Raw genomic sequence first — 19,642 nt, 5'->3', positions numbered from 1 at the left:
CACAGGTTGACTGTGTGTTGTGTGAAGAAATATTTCCTTTTGTGACTTATCGCCAGGCGCAAGCTTATTATTTGTATTATGCGGTGTTGCCAACCCAAAATGTTCAAGGTGTCTGGCTCCCCCAAAACCATTTGATTGGCTTAAAAATCATGAGTTTAAAAATAATAATAAACGTGGGGTTCTTTTTGTTTCCCTGCCGGGTTGTTTGCAACAGTAGGGTGCACTGAGGTCACATTGTCAAGCTTTCCAAGCAACCACGTGGGCTAGAAACTTGATTTTTGCTTTGTTTTTGTTTAAGGAAAAGCCAAGATTTTCATATAATCATTTGATTCTAGGAGTTGGGAGCTTTAAGAAAAAACAAACTATTCCAAGATTCACAATCAAATCTTTAGAACTAGCAACGCTGATTTAAAGGCCCCTGTCCGGATCAGGACTGTATTTTGGTAGGCTTGGTAGAAACACATAATAGGCTATGGGCCTTGCTCTGTAGCACTGATAGCCTAATCAGGCAAGGTGAAGGAAGGGATGCAAAATCACAGAGAAGTGAAGTGTCCAAGATCATACAGCAGGCCAGTGGCAGAGCTGGGAACAGATCGCAGGGGTCCAGACCCAAATCTAGCACTCTATCCACTGGATCACCACTGCCTTTCTGAAGGACATCTATTTTTTTAGCCAGGTGCCTGGTTCTTGCTGTCCCGCTCATTCGCCGCTTTGTTGCCAGGTATAACCTAGACCAGAATAGCAGCTGGGAACTCGAGGGTGCTTATGTGAGGAATAGGCCTCATTCAGGGCACCTGTTTAGCAAAAATGGCACTGGAATTACAAGCATCCAGGTGGGCTGCTGCATGCAGCCAATGTGGAGACCAGGCCTCTCAGCTTCCCCTCTTGCTGCTCCCTTTGCTGGCTTGAAGGAGCAACAGAGCTACAGGGAAGGAGGTGAGGAGACGGTGACTCTTCCTTCCCTAGATTTCTACAGGCTTCTCAGACTCCACCCCACATACCCAGCAGTCCCATCCCCTCCCTGCCCAGACTCCTGCTCATACAGCCTCGTGAAGGGGTCTTGAACATTCCCAAGGGGACACAGCCAACCGCCCTCCCCAGGGAAATCAGCACCCCCCTCAGAGACCCTCCCTTCCTAGGGGACACAACACCCTCTCAGGAACCCTCCCTCCCCAGAGGACACAACACCGCCTTGGGTACCCTCCCTTCCTAGGGGACACAACCTGCTCTCCTCAGGGGACACAACACCCCCTTAGACATCTCATACACCTGACACCCTAGACCCACCCCAGGGACATAATACCCTATCAGACACAGCCAACACCCCCCAGAGGACTCCACCCCCTCAACTCTCCCCCAATAGCCCCCCAACCAACACCCAGGAGACTCAACACCCCTTTGAACACAGCCAGCCACTACTCCCTAAGGGAATCAATACCCCGTCCGGTGTACCTTACACTCCATGGGGGACTCATAACTCTCCTCAGGCACACCCCACCCCCTGCCCTGCCCCAGGACACCCAATATTCCTCAAACACACCCAACCCTCCTCAATCCCCCCTTTTTCAGTCATGCCCAACACCTCCCAGGGCAACAAATGCCCCTGGAGGAGCATCTCAAAGCTTGGTAGCCACATGTAGACTCCGGACAGATAATATACATATCAGCTGGAAATAATGTAATACTATTTAATTTGATTAGCTTTTACTAAGGAGGCTGCCAACCCTGCCTTCAGTCCTGCTACCCTACATTCCCCATGTTCATTTCAGCACGCACTGTAGCCATTCATTATAACCACTAGGGGTCAGACCTTTCCAGCCTGAAACAGACCGTCACCACACTCTTGCATGAACTCACGCAGGAAAATGTTAAGAGAGAGGAACACTGTGTCACGTATGGGCAAACACTTTCACAGACTGATCACTCCATAGCTAACCTTTCAGTCCTTGTCCTCAAAGGAAACCTGCACAACATCCTCAAAAGATGAACTTGGGAGCTTAGATTCATAATTTTGCGAGACACGAAAAATCATGATCTTAATACAAAAAGAAAAGGAGTTCTTGTGGCACCTTAGAGACTAACCAATTTATTTGAGCATAAGCTTTCGTGAGCAACAGCTCACTTCATCCGATGAAGTGAGCTGTAGCTCACGAAAGCTTATGCTCAAATAAACTGGTTAGTCTCTAAGGTGCCACAAGTACTCCTTTTCTTTTTGCGAATACAGACTAACACGGCTGTTACTCTGAAACCTGATCTTAATACAGACATTTACATCTTATTACAACAATCTGTAATCCACTAACCACCTTCCCCCCTTTTTTGTCCTGTGATCCGGAGGTGTTAATGGGCCACTTCACCTTGACTAGTCCCTTAGAATATGTTAATTATTTATGCTGAATAATCAGTTCCACCTTGTATTTAGCTGTGACACTTTGAGTACCGCTTTGCTTCAGGTACCCTGAGCGCCCGGGCAGCCAGGTCCTTCTCACTCCAAAGCTGGAGTGAGACTGACCCAGTTCCTCCCTGAACCCTTATATCAGGGCCAGCTGTGGCCTGATTGGGTGTGGACACAGCTGTGGCCGCTTCCCCAATCAGCCTACCTTTTCCCCCAGGAGCGGGGTAACTGCCCCACTACACCCCCCCCTCAAAATCCCCACCCCTGGAGGGGGGACTCCTCCCTTGGGCTCCCCGAAGCTGTACCTCCAGGGCAGCCTGCTTCTTTTCTGCCGCCTCCCATCCTTTGGCCATTTCCCGGGGGTTTGTCTCCGCCTTTCGGTGGGCCTGCTCCACTGCCTCCAGCTTCACACGTAGGTCAGCATCCCCCAGACCCTCCACCTTTAGGGTCTGGGTCCATTTTGTGGCCTGCTCCATGATCACCCAGGTCCCGGCCTCTTGCTGGGCCCACTCTGTTCCGGTTCCCTTGTCTGAGACCTGCCCGGTGATGGTCTGGGTCCCGACCTCCCGCTGGGTCCCCTCCGTCCCCGTCGCTGCCTCCACCCCCTCCCGGTGGTGGCCTGACGGCCAATGTGCCATTATCACTGCGGCATCGACCCTGTTCATTTTTGACCCTTCCAGGCCCCCAGGCACCTCCTTCTGTGGCCCCTCTCTTCCCGTGAGAGGGCTGTGCCTCTTAATGTGGCCTGGTTCATGGCAGCCCCAACAGGCTCCCCGCCTCTTCGCTGCCTTGGGCCTCTTGTGGTCTTCCTTGAGTCCAGCTTTCTCGCCGGGGCTGACCGGGACCCTCCACCTCGAGCTTTGACAAAAGCGGTCTTGACTCTGCCCCAACATATCATGTTCATCTAGGTATCTGACAGTTCTGTTCTTTGCTATCGTTTCAACCAATTTGCCTGGTACTGAAGTTAGGCGCACTGGCCTGTAATTGCCAGATCGCCTGTGGACAGACTATGGTGTGCCCTGCAGTGACTCTTTCCCACCACTGCGCGGGGGCGGGGGGGATTGCTGTGAATCTGGCACTGGGGCATTTCCAGTGCTCCCCCTGCTGGTTCCTAGCCAGTAGGGAACTCCTAGCAGAAGAGGTATCGGCCAGAGCTGCAGGCGTTGAGACCTTGCTGGCAGGGACGCGAGGGGGCAGGATGGAGGGCTCCAGGGGTGACTGACTGAGGTGGTGCAATGAGGGACGCTGGGACTCCTTTGCCTGCCGGCCTGCCTCCCCTTTAGTGCCTGTTCCCTTAGTTTTATTTCCCCATCATCTTCCCCTTGTCCCTTTCAGAACTGGGGGAACAGGAGTCCGATGGGAGTCCCACTCTCCCCAGCCAACTTCCCTAGGCCCCTTCAACCTGCTCTCCCTGGAACTCTTGCCCCCCTCCCTTGTCTTGAGTGCCCCTCCTCCCTTGAACACCCGTCGCCTTTGGGGACCCCCGCCACACTTGGGGGACTGGCAGGCCACTGCACTGCAATTTGGCTCAGCCTTTGCCTGACTGGATACGCCATCTGTGTGCAGAAACAAGGTCACTGGGACATGTCACAGTAAGTCAATTACTACAACTGCCTGTATTTCAAGTATTCTCGTATTTCATTAGTTGCTGATCTCTAGGAATGTGATCAGCACATGGGATGGAGGTTGCCAGAGGCCATTTGCTTGGATAAAAATGGGGGATGATGGTGAAATATTTGAGAGTCCCTCTCTTAGAACAACTGTATTTATCATTTTTATTCACTGCTGTATACTGGATCCAGTTTCACATTTGCTGTCTCTGGTTGATTTTATTGTTCACGATCTATCTATCTATCTATCTTTGTAGGGATCTCTCTGTATTTATCTGGCACTTCTCAAGGTGCTATCAATGTGCTTCTCAGCACCTGATGAGTTTTCCATCTTTTCTTACCGCTATTAGAAGATTACCCGTACATTTTCCAAAGGCCAGTGAGTTCTGGGAGCAATTCACTCGTTAGAACTGAATTTTTTTTAAGTGTCTCGATAAGGAGACGTGCCTTGTTGCCTAATTAAATGCCTAATTAAAACTTCAAAACTGGAAATCACCCGACTGCAAGTGTTGTTCTGCTGTGTCAGTTTATTGGAAAAATGGAATAAAACAAAGAAAAATGGAACAAAACAGGCATGGTGGCAGGAAATTATGAACAAGATACTATCTGCACATCAGTGGTTTGCTCTTTGCAAACCATCCTGTCGTGGTGAACTGGTGCAGTTAGCTAATAATATGGAATACACTGTAGGAGCTGCAAAATGATAGATCTTCATTTTCGTATTTGGTTCATACTCGTTTGAGGAAAGGCATTGAACAGTGAGACTCTGAATTTCCCTCTATCACTGAGACCTCCTTTTGAGCCACATATCTTCACAAATGATTCGATTCCTTAGTACATACAGCGCCCTAACAATATACCCTAATTACATGGTGTTATAATGCCAGACAAGCTAGACCTCAGTAACCCAGGAGGAAAAGGAAAATTTCAGAAGAGCAGCTTTGTAAAACTAAAGGTCAGGCAGCTGCCTCGTAACAGTAGCTACTCCAGAAATTAAAGATGCTTCATGTAGCAAGCAATGTAGAATGGGCTGTAATTTTTAAAATCCCCTAATGACGTTAGTGCTGGTAGCAGGTATTGCTGTCACTAGGCAGTGAAGGGAGGACTTTCTAAAGTTCTCCTTTAATATTTTGTTCTGTAGGAGCTGGTAGTTGATACGCATTTGACATTAGAACTCCTTCCGCTGCTAGTGCTGTACCCGCCGGTAGGACTGCACGGTGCGCATACGTCTCCCAAGTTTGTGACGATGCTTCTTCCACTTCTAGCGTCGCATAGACCTCCGCTGCTAAGAACACCTCCCGTTTTGAGTAGCGTTCTGCTGCTGGAAGAATAGTTGCCTCCGAAGCAGGGGTCGCCGTCACACACAACCCCACCTTGGGATCTGCACACAGCTGCAAATAAAAAAAGCAAGTGATTGCAGCTCAGGTTATGACTTTTGCTGTAAAAGATGAATCACATAGGACTTCTAAGAAGGAGAACACTCCTGGTACTTACAAATATTGACAGGGCAGACACCTTCTCCACACAACCTATTAGAAGGGGAAAATGAAGAAAGGTTTAAAATGTAAGAAACAGGGTTTGCCAGAAGCTGGGAATTGGGCGACAGGGGATGGATCACTTGATGATGACCTGTTCTGTTCATTCCCTCTGAAGCACGTGACACTGGCCACTGTCAGAAGACAGGATACTGGGCTAGATGGACCTTTGGTCTGACCCAGTCTAGCCATTCTTATGTTCTTATGTTTTAGCTACCTGCTTATTATCATTACCTATATAATTAATTAGCTGTAAGCCTTGAGATCAGGTGATGTTCGCAGCAGACTCGGACTGTGGTTTGGAAATATGTGATTTGACTGTCCAATACACACAAACATTGTTAATTTTTTTTCCGATAGGCCCCGATCCTGCACATGGGCAGTACTTACTCATTCCAGTAGACCTATTGGGTAAATTTATCAAAAGTGCATAGGTGCATTGGGCTCCTAAGTGCTATTAAGGTGACCAGAGAGCAAGTGTGAAAAATCAGGGCAGGGGATCATGGGTAATAGGCGCCTATATAAGAAAAACCCACAAATATCGGGAGAGTGCCTATAAAATTGGGACATCTGGTCACCCTAAGTGCTATCGACTTCAAAAGGGATTTAATATCGTAAGTAGAGCTGTGCAAATAACTGATTTTCTGAGACAATGACCGAACTGAAGAAACAAAAATATTTTGGGTCTACCTGAAACAAAATTTTTCAGAGTACCAAAAGAAATATATATATATCAGGGGAAAAAATCCTTTTAGGTTGAACAAAATGTCTCATTCATCTTTAGTTTCATTTGTCTTGTTCTGTTCTAATTTTTTTAAAGTTTGTTTTAATGAAAGTGAACTAAATTTTGAAGTGAAAAGTCATTTCAGATGGAAAAAAAAATCAAACCCTTTCGTTTAAAAGGAACCAAAATGAGACTTTTTATTTTTGGTCCATGGGGGGTTTTTAAGTGTAATAATTCAGTGAATTCAGCAATAATTGGGTGAATTCAGCATGAATTCATAAAATGCTTCAATTGACCTGCATCTGCATTTTTTCATTGTAAAAACGTTTCAGCTGAATTTCACTCAGCTTTACTTCTACATCAGTTATGTGCTTCTGATAATTTCCCCCACTGTTTGCAATGAGCTGACTTGCAAGTACATGGACTATAACTTGAAGAAAGGGTTGCAGGATTGGACCCTCTGTTTTGATGGGCATTTTAAATTAATCGTTATTCTTCCCTGAGCAGTGATTTGCAGGATTGTGCTATGAACCCACCTGCTCTCCTCTCCTTCCAGCAGCTTCCTGTAGGTGGCGATCTCGATATCCAAGGCCAGCTTGACGTTCATCAGCTCCTGGTACTCCCGCAGCTGGCAAGCCAGGTCCTGCTTGGCTTTTGTTAGTGCAGCCTCCAGGTCGGCCAGTTTACACTTGGCATCTTTGAGAGCCATCTCTCCCTGTTCCTCGGCTTCTGCTATGGCTCCTTCCAGTTTGCATCGCTGCAGAGACAGGAGATAAATGCACTCCGTGTGACTCACTTTAAGAGACTCTTTTTCTGATAGCCTCTCATTTGTTATAAATTGAATGCTCACATTTTGGATTCGGTCTGAAAAACTGATCAGGCTGAGGTATGCTCCTTGGAGTAAATTCACGACCACTTTGCCATCTGAGGGATGGAGGATGCCTTCCCATTGAGGTACCCAGCACACAGCCTGGGGCACTGAGTCCCTAGATTTAGATCTTACAGACTAGCTGCCATGACATGGGCCTCTGGTGACAGACCAGCTATTCTAGTTATCTTGTTTTGCTTTATAAACGGCTTACCAGAGATAGGGCCACTGGTTGAGAGTTTCAAAGCTGACTAGAAGATTTAGGCACACAACTCACTAATTTGAATGGGCTTTGAAAAACCCAACCATTGATTCTGCTAGTGTCTTTCTTTCTTTCTTTCTTTCTTTCTTTCTTTCTTTCTTTCTTTCTTTCTTTCTTTCTTTCTTTCTTTCTTTCTTTCTTTCTTTCTTGTTGGTTATACATCCAAAACTGTTAACTCTTTTTGCTTAACTTTAGACTTCTGCTGAGTGTGTCACCTTCACAATACAGGCCTCTACCACTTGAGTTAAGGAGTAACTCTGTTAGCTGGTAGCAGTAGTAAACTATTACCCTCTCATGGCTTGGTCACTAGTCTAGGCACCAGCAGTTCTTCAGAATGGTCAAGGGGTGCAACCTAATTTTTAATTAAGACTTTTTTTTACTGCTGAGCTGTTATAATGGGACAGTTTTTAGTTATCACGTAGCACTGGATCCTATACATAGCATTTGTGTGTTGTTATTGATACATTATACACATTATGCCAGTGTGTCACACTCACCTGGGCTTTAACATTTTCAAGTTCTCCATGCAGTCTTTGAATCACCCGGTTCAGCTCCATAATCTCATTCCTTGTGCTGTGCAGGTTGTCGCAGTGTTTGCTAGCGGTTACCTTCAGCTCCTCATACTTAGGTGAGAGAGAAGATGCAAATATAATAAACAGACCAATAACAAAGTACCAAAAGCTGCAGTGTAACTATGATGAGCTACTCATGGGTCTCTGGCAGAGTTTGAATGCTATATCTTGAGCACTAAAGCACAGATCTCTACTACTTGAGCTGAAAGAGGAGCTCCTTAAGAGGTCAGCTGTAGGAGACTATTGTCCTCTATGTGGGTAATGGCTGAAGGTGCAACACAGATTGTGAAAACATGTTTCATAGCATTCTTGTCTAGCCAAGACTGGCCTATGGAGCAGGCACTGGGCTGGGCCTCAGAAAAACAGGGTTCAATTTTTGGCTCTGCCACTGCTTTGGGTGACCTTGGGCAAGTCCCTTCCTTCTCTGTGCCTTTATTTCCCCATCTGTCAAATGGGGTAATGCTACTGACCCCTTTTGTAAAACACTTTGAGATATATCAAAGAAAATGATATGCTATAGAAGAAGTTGGTATTATTAACATGCATGTCACATGCATCGTCACATGCATCCCACGAAAGCTTATGCTCCAATACCTCTGTTAGTCTATAAGGTGCCAAAGGACTCTTTGCTGCTTTTATTATTATTATTATTATTATTTATTATTATTATTAAGAGAAGGAACCCGAGTTTTAAAAAGTGCCTTAAATCTGAATGGGAAGATATAACATTTCCGTAAAACCAGATCCTCTGCAGAAATAAACTGGTGTAACTCCAGTGAAGTTAAGTGTGAACAGCTGAGGATATAGCCTATATCTTGATAATTTTTCACTGAGACTAAATCCTAACACAGTTTTGGGAGATTTCATACACTGTGGGCAGGTTTTCACTACAGCCAGGATCAACGTTTTGAGATCGATCCACCGGGGTCGATTTAGTGGGTCTAGTGAAGACCCGCCCAATCGACAGCAGATCGCTCTCCAGTCGACCCCTGTACTCCACCCCTGACGAGAAGAGTAAGGTAAGTTGACGGGAGAAACTCCTGCTGTGTGGACCCCGCGGTAACTCGACCTAAGGTATGTCGACTCCAACTATGTTATTCACGTAGCTGGAGTTGCGTAGCGTAGGTCGACTTACCACAGTAGTGTAGACATAGCCTGTCTGTCATTTCATGCATCTCTTGAATTACGGAAAGTGTCCTGTCTGTATGCGCTCTCATTCATGTGGATTGAACTATTTCTTTGATGAGATCAGTGTCAGAGCCATCCATAATCTCTTTCTCACCTTGCACTGGTACCAGGACTCTGCCTCAGCTCGGCTCCTGTTAGCGATGTCCTCGTACTGAGCTTTGACATCAGCGATGATGTCATCCATGTTCAGTCCTCGGCTGTTGTCCATTTGCACAATAATGGAGGTGTCCAAAATGGACGCTTGGAGGTAAGCAATTTCCTGCAGGAGACATTACATTCATCAGTCATTTGCTTCTAGGTGCTTTCCTGGCTTTGGTCCTCTGTTCACAGGTAACAAGATACTTCCTACATATTTTGCAGATTCACATTTAATCCAAAATGGAGGAGAGGGATTTTTGATTGGAATGCACCTGGTTTTCAGTTAAATGTGTCCATTAATCTCTTTTTCCAGCAAGGTTGGTTGAGGCCATGTCTATATGGTGGGCGCTACAGCACTGTAGCTATGTCCCTGTAAGCCCAAAATGTAAGTCTGTGCGTCACTGTGGGAACTCCTCTGGCTGGTGTGATGGGAGCTAGGTTGGTGGAAGTTTTCTTCTGTACCAGGCTGTGGTGGCAGGGGTCTGGATTTTCACATCCCTGAACACTGTAGCTATGGCAACCCAAATTTTAAAGCATAGACCAGGCCTGAGGCAGACATCTTCGTCTTTCACAAAGAAGGAGCCCTCTGAAATCAGTAGAGCTAAGCTGGTGTCAGCACAGAGCAAGTGAAAGAAAAAACTGGCCCTAAGGGCTTAGCAGTGGAAAGAGGCCTTAAACCAAGTGCAAATGTCGCCCCACGGTAAATTACTGTCAGGCCCCTTTACACTGCCAGAGTGGTGTAAGAAAGACCAGAGTGTAAATGAAAATCAGGCCTTAAGGCCCTGATCTTCAAAGGTAGCTAGGCACCTAATTCCCATTGATTTCAATCAGAGTTAGGCACTAAAATACCTTTGAGGATCTGGGCCTGTGGGTCTTACCAAGGATCGCGCCATGGAACTAGTCCCTTCGGCTCGATATGGATTCATCTGACTAACAGGGCCAGATCCTCCTCTGAGGTAAATGGGCACATTCAAATGTGCCCATTTACACCAACCAGGCCTTTGTCTCCTTCCTTCCTCTAACAGATCATCTGCCACCAGGCGTTATTATTCGCTTCAGGTAGGGGTTTTAAAAGGGATTTCCAAATTTCAATTCTCTGCCATTGAAGGGGTCTCAGGCACTGGTGCATCTTGGTCCCTGCTGTCCCCTGCTTGTGGCACACAGTAGTTTAGTCTCCTCAGGTCTGTAATACTTTAGCCTTATCCAGATTATTGGGCTCAATACAGGGGAAGCTGGGTAGAGTTTAGTGGCCTGTGTTACATAGGAGGTCCCACTAGATGACCTGGTGGTCCCTTCTGGCTGCAAACTCTCTGATTCTTAGACTAAAGGAGTCTGGCACCAAACACCTCATGAATTTCGCCAGCGGGAGTTGGGGAGGTTAACTCCCATAAAGCCCTTTGGAAAATACCAGCATTCATTGTATTCTTCTCCTCATAAAAGCCTGACTGGAGTAGGAAATGTAATTACCTCTTCATACACGTGTCTCAGGAAGGTGATCTCATCTATGAGGGATTTCACTTTGACGTCTAGTTCTGCCTTGTTCATGTAAGCGCAGTCCACATCCTGCAGAGAATCAGAAATACAGTGAAAGCACTTCTAATTGATTATAAGACATTTCTGTTAATGCTAGAACAAAATTGGGTTAATAACTTCATCACCTGGATTGTCACTTCTAAGCAGTTTAATTTTTCCATATTATTTCATTCTTTCCATCTTTATAGTTTCACATGCAAAATAATTAATATACAGGAGAAAGGAAGATAAATAGGTCATCTCCATAGACCAGCCTAATGGTCTGTTGTATCAACAGCCAGAAGGACCAAACCAGGGTAAGGCTAGGTGGCTACTGGGAGATTTTAAAAGGCTCAAAGGGCATCTAACTCCCATTGGAGTTTTCAGAATTGCCAATGAATCAACAATTCTGTTATTCATACAAGTCTAGTTCTGAGTACTTTGGAAAATCTGGCCCTAAATGTCTCTGATAAGAGGAATTAGAGTTTCCAGGAAGCACGCATCCTCAAAAGCTCTAATGGACAAAGACCACAGGATAATATTTTCAAAACACTTGAGTGATTTAGAAGCACATGCGTCATTTTCAAAAGTAACTCAGGCACTTAGAAATCTAAATCCTGCTGACTTTCAGTGAGACCAAAGGCTAGATTTACAAATGTATTTAGATACCTGGAGATACAGATAGATGCCTAGTTGTATTTTCAAAAGCATCTAGGTGAGTTTCATGGGAGCAATACCCAAATATCTTTAAAAATATTACTGCCTAAATATTAGTGCCTAAATATCTTTAAAAATATTCGTCTCTAACGTCACATATGTATGTTGGAATTTTTTCACCTCTAACCATCATTTCACAAATTATTATTTCAAGTGGTTAAAATGGCAAAATAAAGTGATTTTTTTTTTTACATTTTTCAGGAAAAAGTGGTTGGCATTTCAAATAATTTCAGCCTGTTCTATTTATGTAAGTATGAACTTTGCATTATTTTTCCTTCAGATGAGTTTAAAATCACTATATCCCATCAGCGTTCTATTAACATCTGGGCAGCAGGTGTTTGATAAGGTTGTAGCCTATCTGCGCGTTGCTCACCTTCTTAAGTACTACAAACTCGTTCTCGGCACAGGTTCGACGATTGCATTCCTCTTCATACCTGATGGGGAATAGAGGATTATTTTTTGTTTAACTGTTCAGCTGAGAAAAAAATATGGATCTCACACACACTCCCCTGCCAAGGAACAAAAATTGTGGTGCATTTTGGAATTCCAGAACAACTGTACACTCAGTCAGTTGATGTACCATATGTTGTATGAGCTATATGTTTTCAGAATTTGATATTTTTGTCATTTCAACAGAGAATGTTGACATTTATTTGAGGATATTTTGAAATTTGTATTGACTTAAATATTCACAATTGTGCACCATTATAGGTTTTAAGCAGGTTTTTTTATTGTTATCTATTTACATTTTCACAGTTGCAGGAAATTATGCGGGGGGCTCAGAGAATGGGGCGAGGGTCAGACAGAAATTATTTCATGACAGTAGATGTTGTGGTTCAAAACCGTAAAGATTTATAATCACTAGAAAGAAATTGTCACCATCACAAGTCAAAAGGCACAAAATAAATATAATTAAATCAACCTCTAATGAGGTCTCAAGCAGCATTTCTCTTACTTTGCCAACCTGTAAATCGAGGGGAATATTTTTTCATCTGTTCGTGTGTGTATGGTGAAATTGACATTTACTGACGTTTACTGATAAAAATCGAATCCTTCCAAGCCTGGTTGTACGTATTCACATTCACAGTATCTGCCAAGAGCTCTACTTAACTAAAATGTTGTAAAGTTCTCTTCAAGCAGATTATTTAATGAATAGTGTAAACCCATAACTGGTGTAATGTATAGCTCTCCCAAAGTGATAATGTCCTAGTATATTATTATTTATTACTTATATCCCAGTAGCACCCAGCAGGCCTATGGAGAAAGATTACATTGTACCAGGAGCTGTAGTAGGGTTGCCAACCTCCCAGGATTGTCCTGGAGTCTTCAGGAATTGAAGATTAATCTTTAATTAAAGATTATGTCATGTGATGAAACCTCCAGGAATATGTCCAACCAAAATTGGCAACCCTATGCTGTAGCTATAGTATATTTGTGGAATAAATAACACATTTACAAACTTGGCTGCCTAGAGGTAGCACCCAAGGCCAAGATCAGTAGTGATGAGGGATAGATAATAAAACAGAGAATATCATAATGCCAATATATAAATCCATGGTATTCCCACACCTTGAATACTGTGTTCTGTTCTGGTTGCCAGGTCTCAAAAAAGATATATTAAAATTGGAAAAAGTATGGAGAAGAGCAACAAAAATGATTAGGGGTATGGAACAGCTTCTATATGAGGAGGGAGTAAAAGGACTGGGACTTTTTAGCTTACTAAGTGGGGTTATGAAGAGGTGTATAAAATCATGAATGGTGAGGAGAAAGTGAATAAGGAGGAGTTATTTACCCCTTCCCATAACACAAGAACCTATGGTCACCCAGTGAAATTAATAGGCAAACAAAAACAAACAAAAGGAAGTACTTCCTCACACAGTCAACCTGTGGAACTCATTGCCAGGGGATGTTGTGAACGCCAAAAGTATAACAGAGTTCAAAAAAGAATTAGCTAAGTTGACGGAGGATAGGTCCATCAACGGCTATTAACCAAGATGGTCAGGGACACAACGCCATGCTCTGAGTGTCCCTAAACCTCTGACTGCCAGGAGCTGGCACTGGATGATGGAATGGATCACTCAATAATTACCCTGGTCTGTTCTTTCCCTCTGAAGCATCTGGTACCAGCCACTGTTGGAAGACAGGATACTGGGCTAGATGGACCATTGGTTTGACCAAGTGTGGCCATTCTGATGTTCTTATGATTTTTGAGCACTCAGCATCTTTGAAAAGCCGGGCGGTTATTTAGTTAGTCAAGATATATCTGAAACTGCCTACCTATAATTAGAAGCTTCTCTACCCTCTTGAATAGTGGTGAGTCAACAATGCATGCAGCTATGTACATGTTTGGAGACATTTTGTTTAACAACCTATTATTAAACTGCATCTTTTCACACTTACTTTCTCTTGTAATCCTCCAAAATGTCCTGCATGTTGTTCAGTTCTGTCTCCAGATTAGCTCGGTCACATCCCAGGTTCTCCAGCTGCCTCTTCAAGTTACTGATATAAGCTTCAAACATGGGCTCCATGTTATTCCGGTAGAGTTTTTGTTCCCGCAAAAGGCTCCATTTGGTCTCCAGCACCTTGTTCTCCTGCTCCAGGAATCGGACCTGAATCCCAAGAGGAAGAAAGTTCACTTTTGAAGCTTTCAAAACGTATCAATGCATTAGACTTGTAACAAATAGGAGCAATAGTTCAAACAAGGAATTAATTCAGGGAAGTCCTATGGCTTGGATTGTACAGAGGTCAGGCTAGATGATCACAGTGGTCCCTTCTGGCTTTATAATCTATGAAATCTCTACTGCCAGAAGGGATTCCCCAGAATCGGCAAAATTAGAAACAAAAGACACAAGTCATACATGTATTTTCAGAAGAATGGAGATAACAGAAATGTAAAATTCTGATCTCATCTCTTTATAATGAGGTTATTCAGAAACATACTGGTATACATGAGAAATGGATCAATCAGTTACAGAGAAAGCGAAGCGTTCCTCTGGTTTATACTATTTATGGTTGAAACAGTGCAGATCCTAGACAGTCTCTCACACCCATGTAAATCAGAAGTAACTCCACTGAAATCAGCACTTATGCTGGCGTGGGAGGAAAACAAGGAGCTCTCTGAATATAACATTAGAAACTTGGAGCCTGATTCTCATTTACATTAAAACCACTTTACCGCACTCTGATAGTGTATTTATACCCCCCATTAAGGCCCTTTTGCACTGCTGGAGTGCCATAAAGTGGCCTTAGGGTGTATGAGAATCAGACCTTCACTGTAATTTTAGGCTATTTGGGAACTCCAAATCCCTTAGACATTTTGAACCTCTAAAAACTATAGAAAATCTCAGGCTTCATCTCTGAAGTGTCTGTGCGAGTTGTGTCTGACATTCCCATGGTGAACCGCTAGTGAAGATTGCGATCGCCCATCTCACCTGGTCAATGAAAGAAGCAAATTTGTTGTTGAGGCACTTGATCTGCTCCTTCTCCTGGTATTTCACCGACTGAACATTGGGGTCGATCTCCAGGTTGAGAGGTTGGAGCAGGAGCGGGTTGACTTGGACATTTGTGATAGTGGGTGGACAAGGCCCACCGATCCCACCCACTTTGTAGCCAAAGCCAGCACCGCCGTAGCCATATGCAAGATCAGCATTCCCATACCCATATCTTGCAGAATGACAGCTACCAACAGCCATTCTGGGTTTGCCAGAGGCTACGCCGCTGAGACTTCTGCTGCCAAAGTATCCTAGCCCTCTATAGCCCACGCCACCGCCTCCCCGAGATGAGACAGTGCTGAAACTGTATTGCTTCATGCTTCTTGGTATGAGAGCCGAGCAAGAACTGAAATTCCGGACACCACCGCCTCCAGAGCTAATGTGATAGGATCGGCAAGACATTGTAGCTGATTAGAGGAGGAATGAAGGCAGATGGCGAAGTTAAGAAATGCTTGAGCAGGGCAGCAGAGTGAAAAGTAGCCAAGCGTGGATCCCTCTGAAATCAGAACTGATGCTTTCACCTTTTTATCTGTTAGGAGAACAGGCCTTGGCTGGATAATGATGAGGTTTATGAGCTTGGGGTGTTAGCCCCACTGCACATTTTGCTGAGCAGCAACTTGAGCTATACTTAAACACACCTATCATAAGTTATAGGAGACGGTCTAGTTTCATTGCAGGGAATCCCAGCTCTATAAAAAGTGTGCTTGTAAAACTCCCTTTTTTTATAATAGGGATTAAAGAGAAGCAAAAACCATCTTTTGATGGGCTTAGCATACAGCGAATTAGGAAAGGAGTAATTGTCTTGTGGGAAAAAAAGTATCTTGTTTATTAAGTTGCCCGCACAGGCTTGGGAACACTCTGGTGATTTGATCATATGGTCCGATTCTGATCTCAATTAGATGAGAGTAAATCTGGTGTAACTCCACCAGTAGGCCCGATTGTCCTCTCCTTTGCGCTGGTTTTATACAGCTGTAACTCCCTTGGAATCTGTGGAGCTGTTCACCGTTTACATTAGTATAAGAGAGCAAATTCAGGCCCAGAGGGAATACACCAGGGTAAACCTGGGGTGTGTGAGAGGAGAATTGGGTCCATAATTTGCTTTCTCATGGATTTCTTTAAACAAACCTTTGTAACATTAATGTTGAATCATCCTTGTGCTTGGGATGGCTTGTCTGCACTGAGATCTGAATTTAAGAGCGTGAGAGAACAAGAAAGTTTGGTCAAGTCTTCACAAGTAAAATGGACAGATCTTTTTGTGTTGGGTCTTTGTTTCAGTATCGACTGTGCTGGATTATCAGCAGGTGAAAAATCTCCATTGACTTCAGTGATTCACACCTGCTGAGGATCTGGCCATGGAAGTCTCAGGCTTTTATGTATCTGCAGCTGCTGGTTCAACCCTGGCCTGATTCTTCTGACATTCACAGGAGGTCTCAATTATTGGCAGGCAGGGTCACAGTTTTGACTCCTGAAACTGACGTGCACAAACTAGGGAACTGTTCCACACCTTCCTACTCAGCACCTTTGCTGGCTGAGGTTGAATGGGAGGTACATGTGATTAACATCTCTGGTGATTTAGCCCAACAGGAATCGTGAGAGCTCAGCATCTCTCAGGTTTGGACCCAAGATACTGAGAAACATCTGAGACACGTATTAGTCTGTTGGCATCTGCTGTAAAACTAAAGACATGAAATTAACTTTCTTTCTTTCTTTCTTTCTTTCTTTCTTTCTTTCTTTCTTTCTTTCTTTCTTTCTTTCTTTTTCAGGTTTATAACTGTAGACATGGAAAGAGCTCAGGCTAATCAGCTTGTGTGAACCAGCCTTGTTCAAGTCTGCTGAACCAACACAAACTTGTGAGCTCTGTTCTTAGCAGACTTGGCATCATGATGGCACGCTAGGATGCCACCCGTCAGCATGAGTTTGCCCATCTTGGCCTGAAGCTCCATTGGCTAGTGAGGATAGGGACAGAAATTTGGTCCCACCTCCGTTCTCCCCTTGCCTACCCCTTATGGGGGCGTTAGCAGGGAGCAGTCCCTGTGCTCAGGTACAGGAGCTGTGTCTGGAAGCTGTGCGATGGGTGGTGTGGAAGCCTCCTTGTTCCACATGGTGTACCCATGCAGTGATAAAGCACAGGCTGACACAGAGTACAGATCTCCGGATTTGAGCCTTAAAGAGGAAAATGTTATGTGGACTTTACCTCTCAACACAAGCTATAGAGCTGGGATTTAGGGGTCAGATCTAGAGACATGTTTTCCCAATGTTGGGAGGTTTTCCGATTTGCTCTGTTCAGTGGTAAAGTTTGGAAACTAGATTGAATCTCTCCAAAGTGATAAAATATTCCAGATCCTGGGCTCTGGAGACAATATTGAAATGTTCCATTTTGACATTTACAAAGGGACATGTTTTGATTTTTTAGTTTTTAAGTGACTTTCGCATTTTGAAATTTAAAACTTTTTGCACTCTGTATTATGATATAAAATTAAAAGGCGGAAACCTTTTGATTGATCCAGGGTTTTCCCCCACAATTTTGCTTTAGTGGCAAATTTAGAAATGTTCCAGTTTCATTCCTAATTGAATCAAAGACAAATTTTGAAATCTCGAAATTCTCCCTGAAATGGAATTTCCATCCTCTGCTCAGCTCTAATTAATTATTTTCAGATCAGTCCATGTGGGACATAGGAACAAGAGATCAGGCTTCTTTTGTCTCACTTATACAGTGTTTAAAATGGGCCCCCAATATTTTCATTCCCCCCCTTTTTCCCCAGTCAGGGGCTGGGCGGCTGGGAGGGCTGGGGGTTCTGCAACTGTTTTCTCTCGCTTCATCCCTATTTCTTTCTTATTTGTCATTTCCCCACATTGCTCCTGCTTCCTTCCATTTTTCTTGTGTGCTCTCATTTCCTCTCTTTCACAAATGAGTGAACCCAAATAGGGACCATCTACATAGACATTTATATCAAGGCAGGGATCGTGTTGTCACACCATAGTCCCCAGACCACACTGTAACATCGTTTGATTTTGCTCTCTGTGTTAACCACACAACCCACGTTTCGCATTTGTGTACAGGTAGCGAGTCCTGCTACTGAACTCACTAATGTAAATCAGGAGTAACTCCAGTGAAGTCATAGCCCATTTACACGTATGTGAACCAAGAGTGACTCCATGAAAGTCAGTGGAGTGACACTGATACATGACACTGATTTGCCTCAGGAATAACTCTGTTGAAGTCAATGGAGATAGACTGGTGTAAAACTAATGTGAGATCAGAATCAGGACCTTCATTGTTGCAGCTGGGATTTTAGGGACTCCTGCAGGACCCCTTCCTCTTCTGCTAGAAGGCAAACTATTGAAGGAGTCCTTCTGGGTAATTAACTCTTATGCAGATCAGAACATTCATGAAGCTGAACACAGCCAGGGAGCAAAGATGATCATCACTAAAAGTGCTCAATGTGAATTTAATGGCACGTTAAAAAAAAATCGAAAAGAAAAAAGCAAACAGCTGTGTGGCCTTGAATTGAGAAGTAGACAAGGCAGCATATGCAGAGAGGGAAAATTCCCACCAAATATTTTAAATGCTACCTTCGACTTAACTCTGTCTCTCAGACTGCAATAACTAGGAGGAAAATATGGGAAGTAATGAATAATTCCATCTGTGCATAGGGCCAGTCTTATAAAACGTGTTATAAAGTTAGGCTTTTGAGTAAATTGCATAACAGACCATAAGGCCACATTGCAGACAGATAGGTTGATTGCAGTTTACTGAAGAAGTTTCATGAAATCAGGATACTTCAACACAAGCATAAAGTAATAGGAACTGTGGTAATGGGGATCGTGGTACATAAAAGCTCGGAACCTCCCCGCCCCCTCGGCTCCCCCAGATAAAAACACAAGCGAAGAACACAGGCAATGAGATACAGACATTTTTTACATGTGATACGGCTCGTAACGGTCACCAAAGCATAATGTTCACCCTTTCGTTTCTGTGTATTTGTTACTGTGCACATATAAGCCATAGATCTTGTGTTATCTCTACTTCATGTTCGTGCTCTCCTGGCTGACAGAGAGGAGCTTGGTTCAATTGTAAGGTTTGCACAGGATCTAGAAACCTGTGGCTATGTGGGTGCTAATGCCCCATTGGATATAGGCGTGAGTTACGAGGGTCTGAGTAGCGAATCCACTGACTATTAAGCAAGCGGTAGTCTAGTATAGAAGACGAACCAGTGGCAACGAAGACTATATTATATGACGCAGGTAGTGTGAGAAAAATACCCCAGAGAGAAAGGGGATATGGTAGGACCAAGATGAATTCAGAAATATTAAGGCCGCCTCTTATTGGATGTAACACACCTGTTCGCCAAACCCGCTGGTGAGAGATATTGCACCTCCCAAGCACTAGGGGGAGAGAGAGGCCTCTGTTAGTTGACTAATGTGGAACACAAAGATGGGAACATGACTCACTAGGCAAGCCTGATGTTTATTTAGAGAAAAAACATTTACATGTAGCCATGCATAGGGCCAGCTTCAGCTCTCGGTTACGCTGGTGTAAATCTGGATTTGGCGTTACTCCGGATTTACACTGATCCAAGCAAGAGCAGCGAGAAGATCAAAATCTGTTAATTTCGATGAGCCAAGTTCT

At 44.1% G+C, this 19,642-nt stretch overlaps 1 protein-coding gene across 1 annotated transcript; it reads right to left on the bottom strand.

Moving 5' to 3' along the window:
• Positions 1 to 5,127: 5,127 nt before the first annotated feature.
• On the bottom strand, positions 5,128 to 15,414 carry LOC140901014 (keratin, type II cytoskeletal cochleal-like). Its single transcript, XM_073319148.1, has 9 exons — positions 14,953 to 15,414; positions 13,922 to 14,130; positions 11,895 to 11,955; positions 10,760 to 10,855; positions 9,249 to 9,413; positions 7,892 to 8,017; positions 6,801 to 7,021; positions 5,500 to 5,534; positions 5,128 to 5,396 (listed from the first exon to the last, which is right to left on the bottom strand). Exons 1-9 carry the CDS (start codon positions 15,412 to 15,414, stop codon positions 5,128 to 5,130), a joined length of 1,644 nt encoding a protein of 547 aa, XP_073175249.1.
• Between the last annotated feature and the right edge of the window lie 4,228 nt (positions 15,415 to 19,642).

This window comes from Lepidochelys kempii, chromosome 20, assembly GCF_965140265.1.
Source record: "Lepidochelys kempii isolate rLepKem1 chromosome 20, rLepKem1.hap2, whole genome shotgun sequence".
NCBI lineage: Eukaryota > Metazoa > Chordata > Testudines > Cheloniidae > Lepidochelys > Lepidochelys kempii.
The sequence above is the reverse complement of the archived record's forward strand: the minus strand, read 5'-3'. Positions and strand labels throughout refer to the sequence as shown.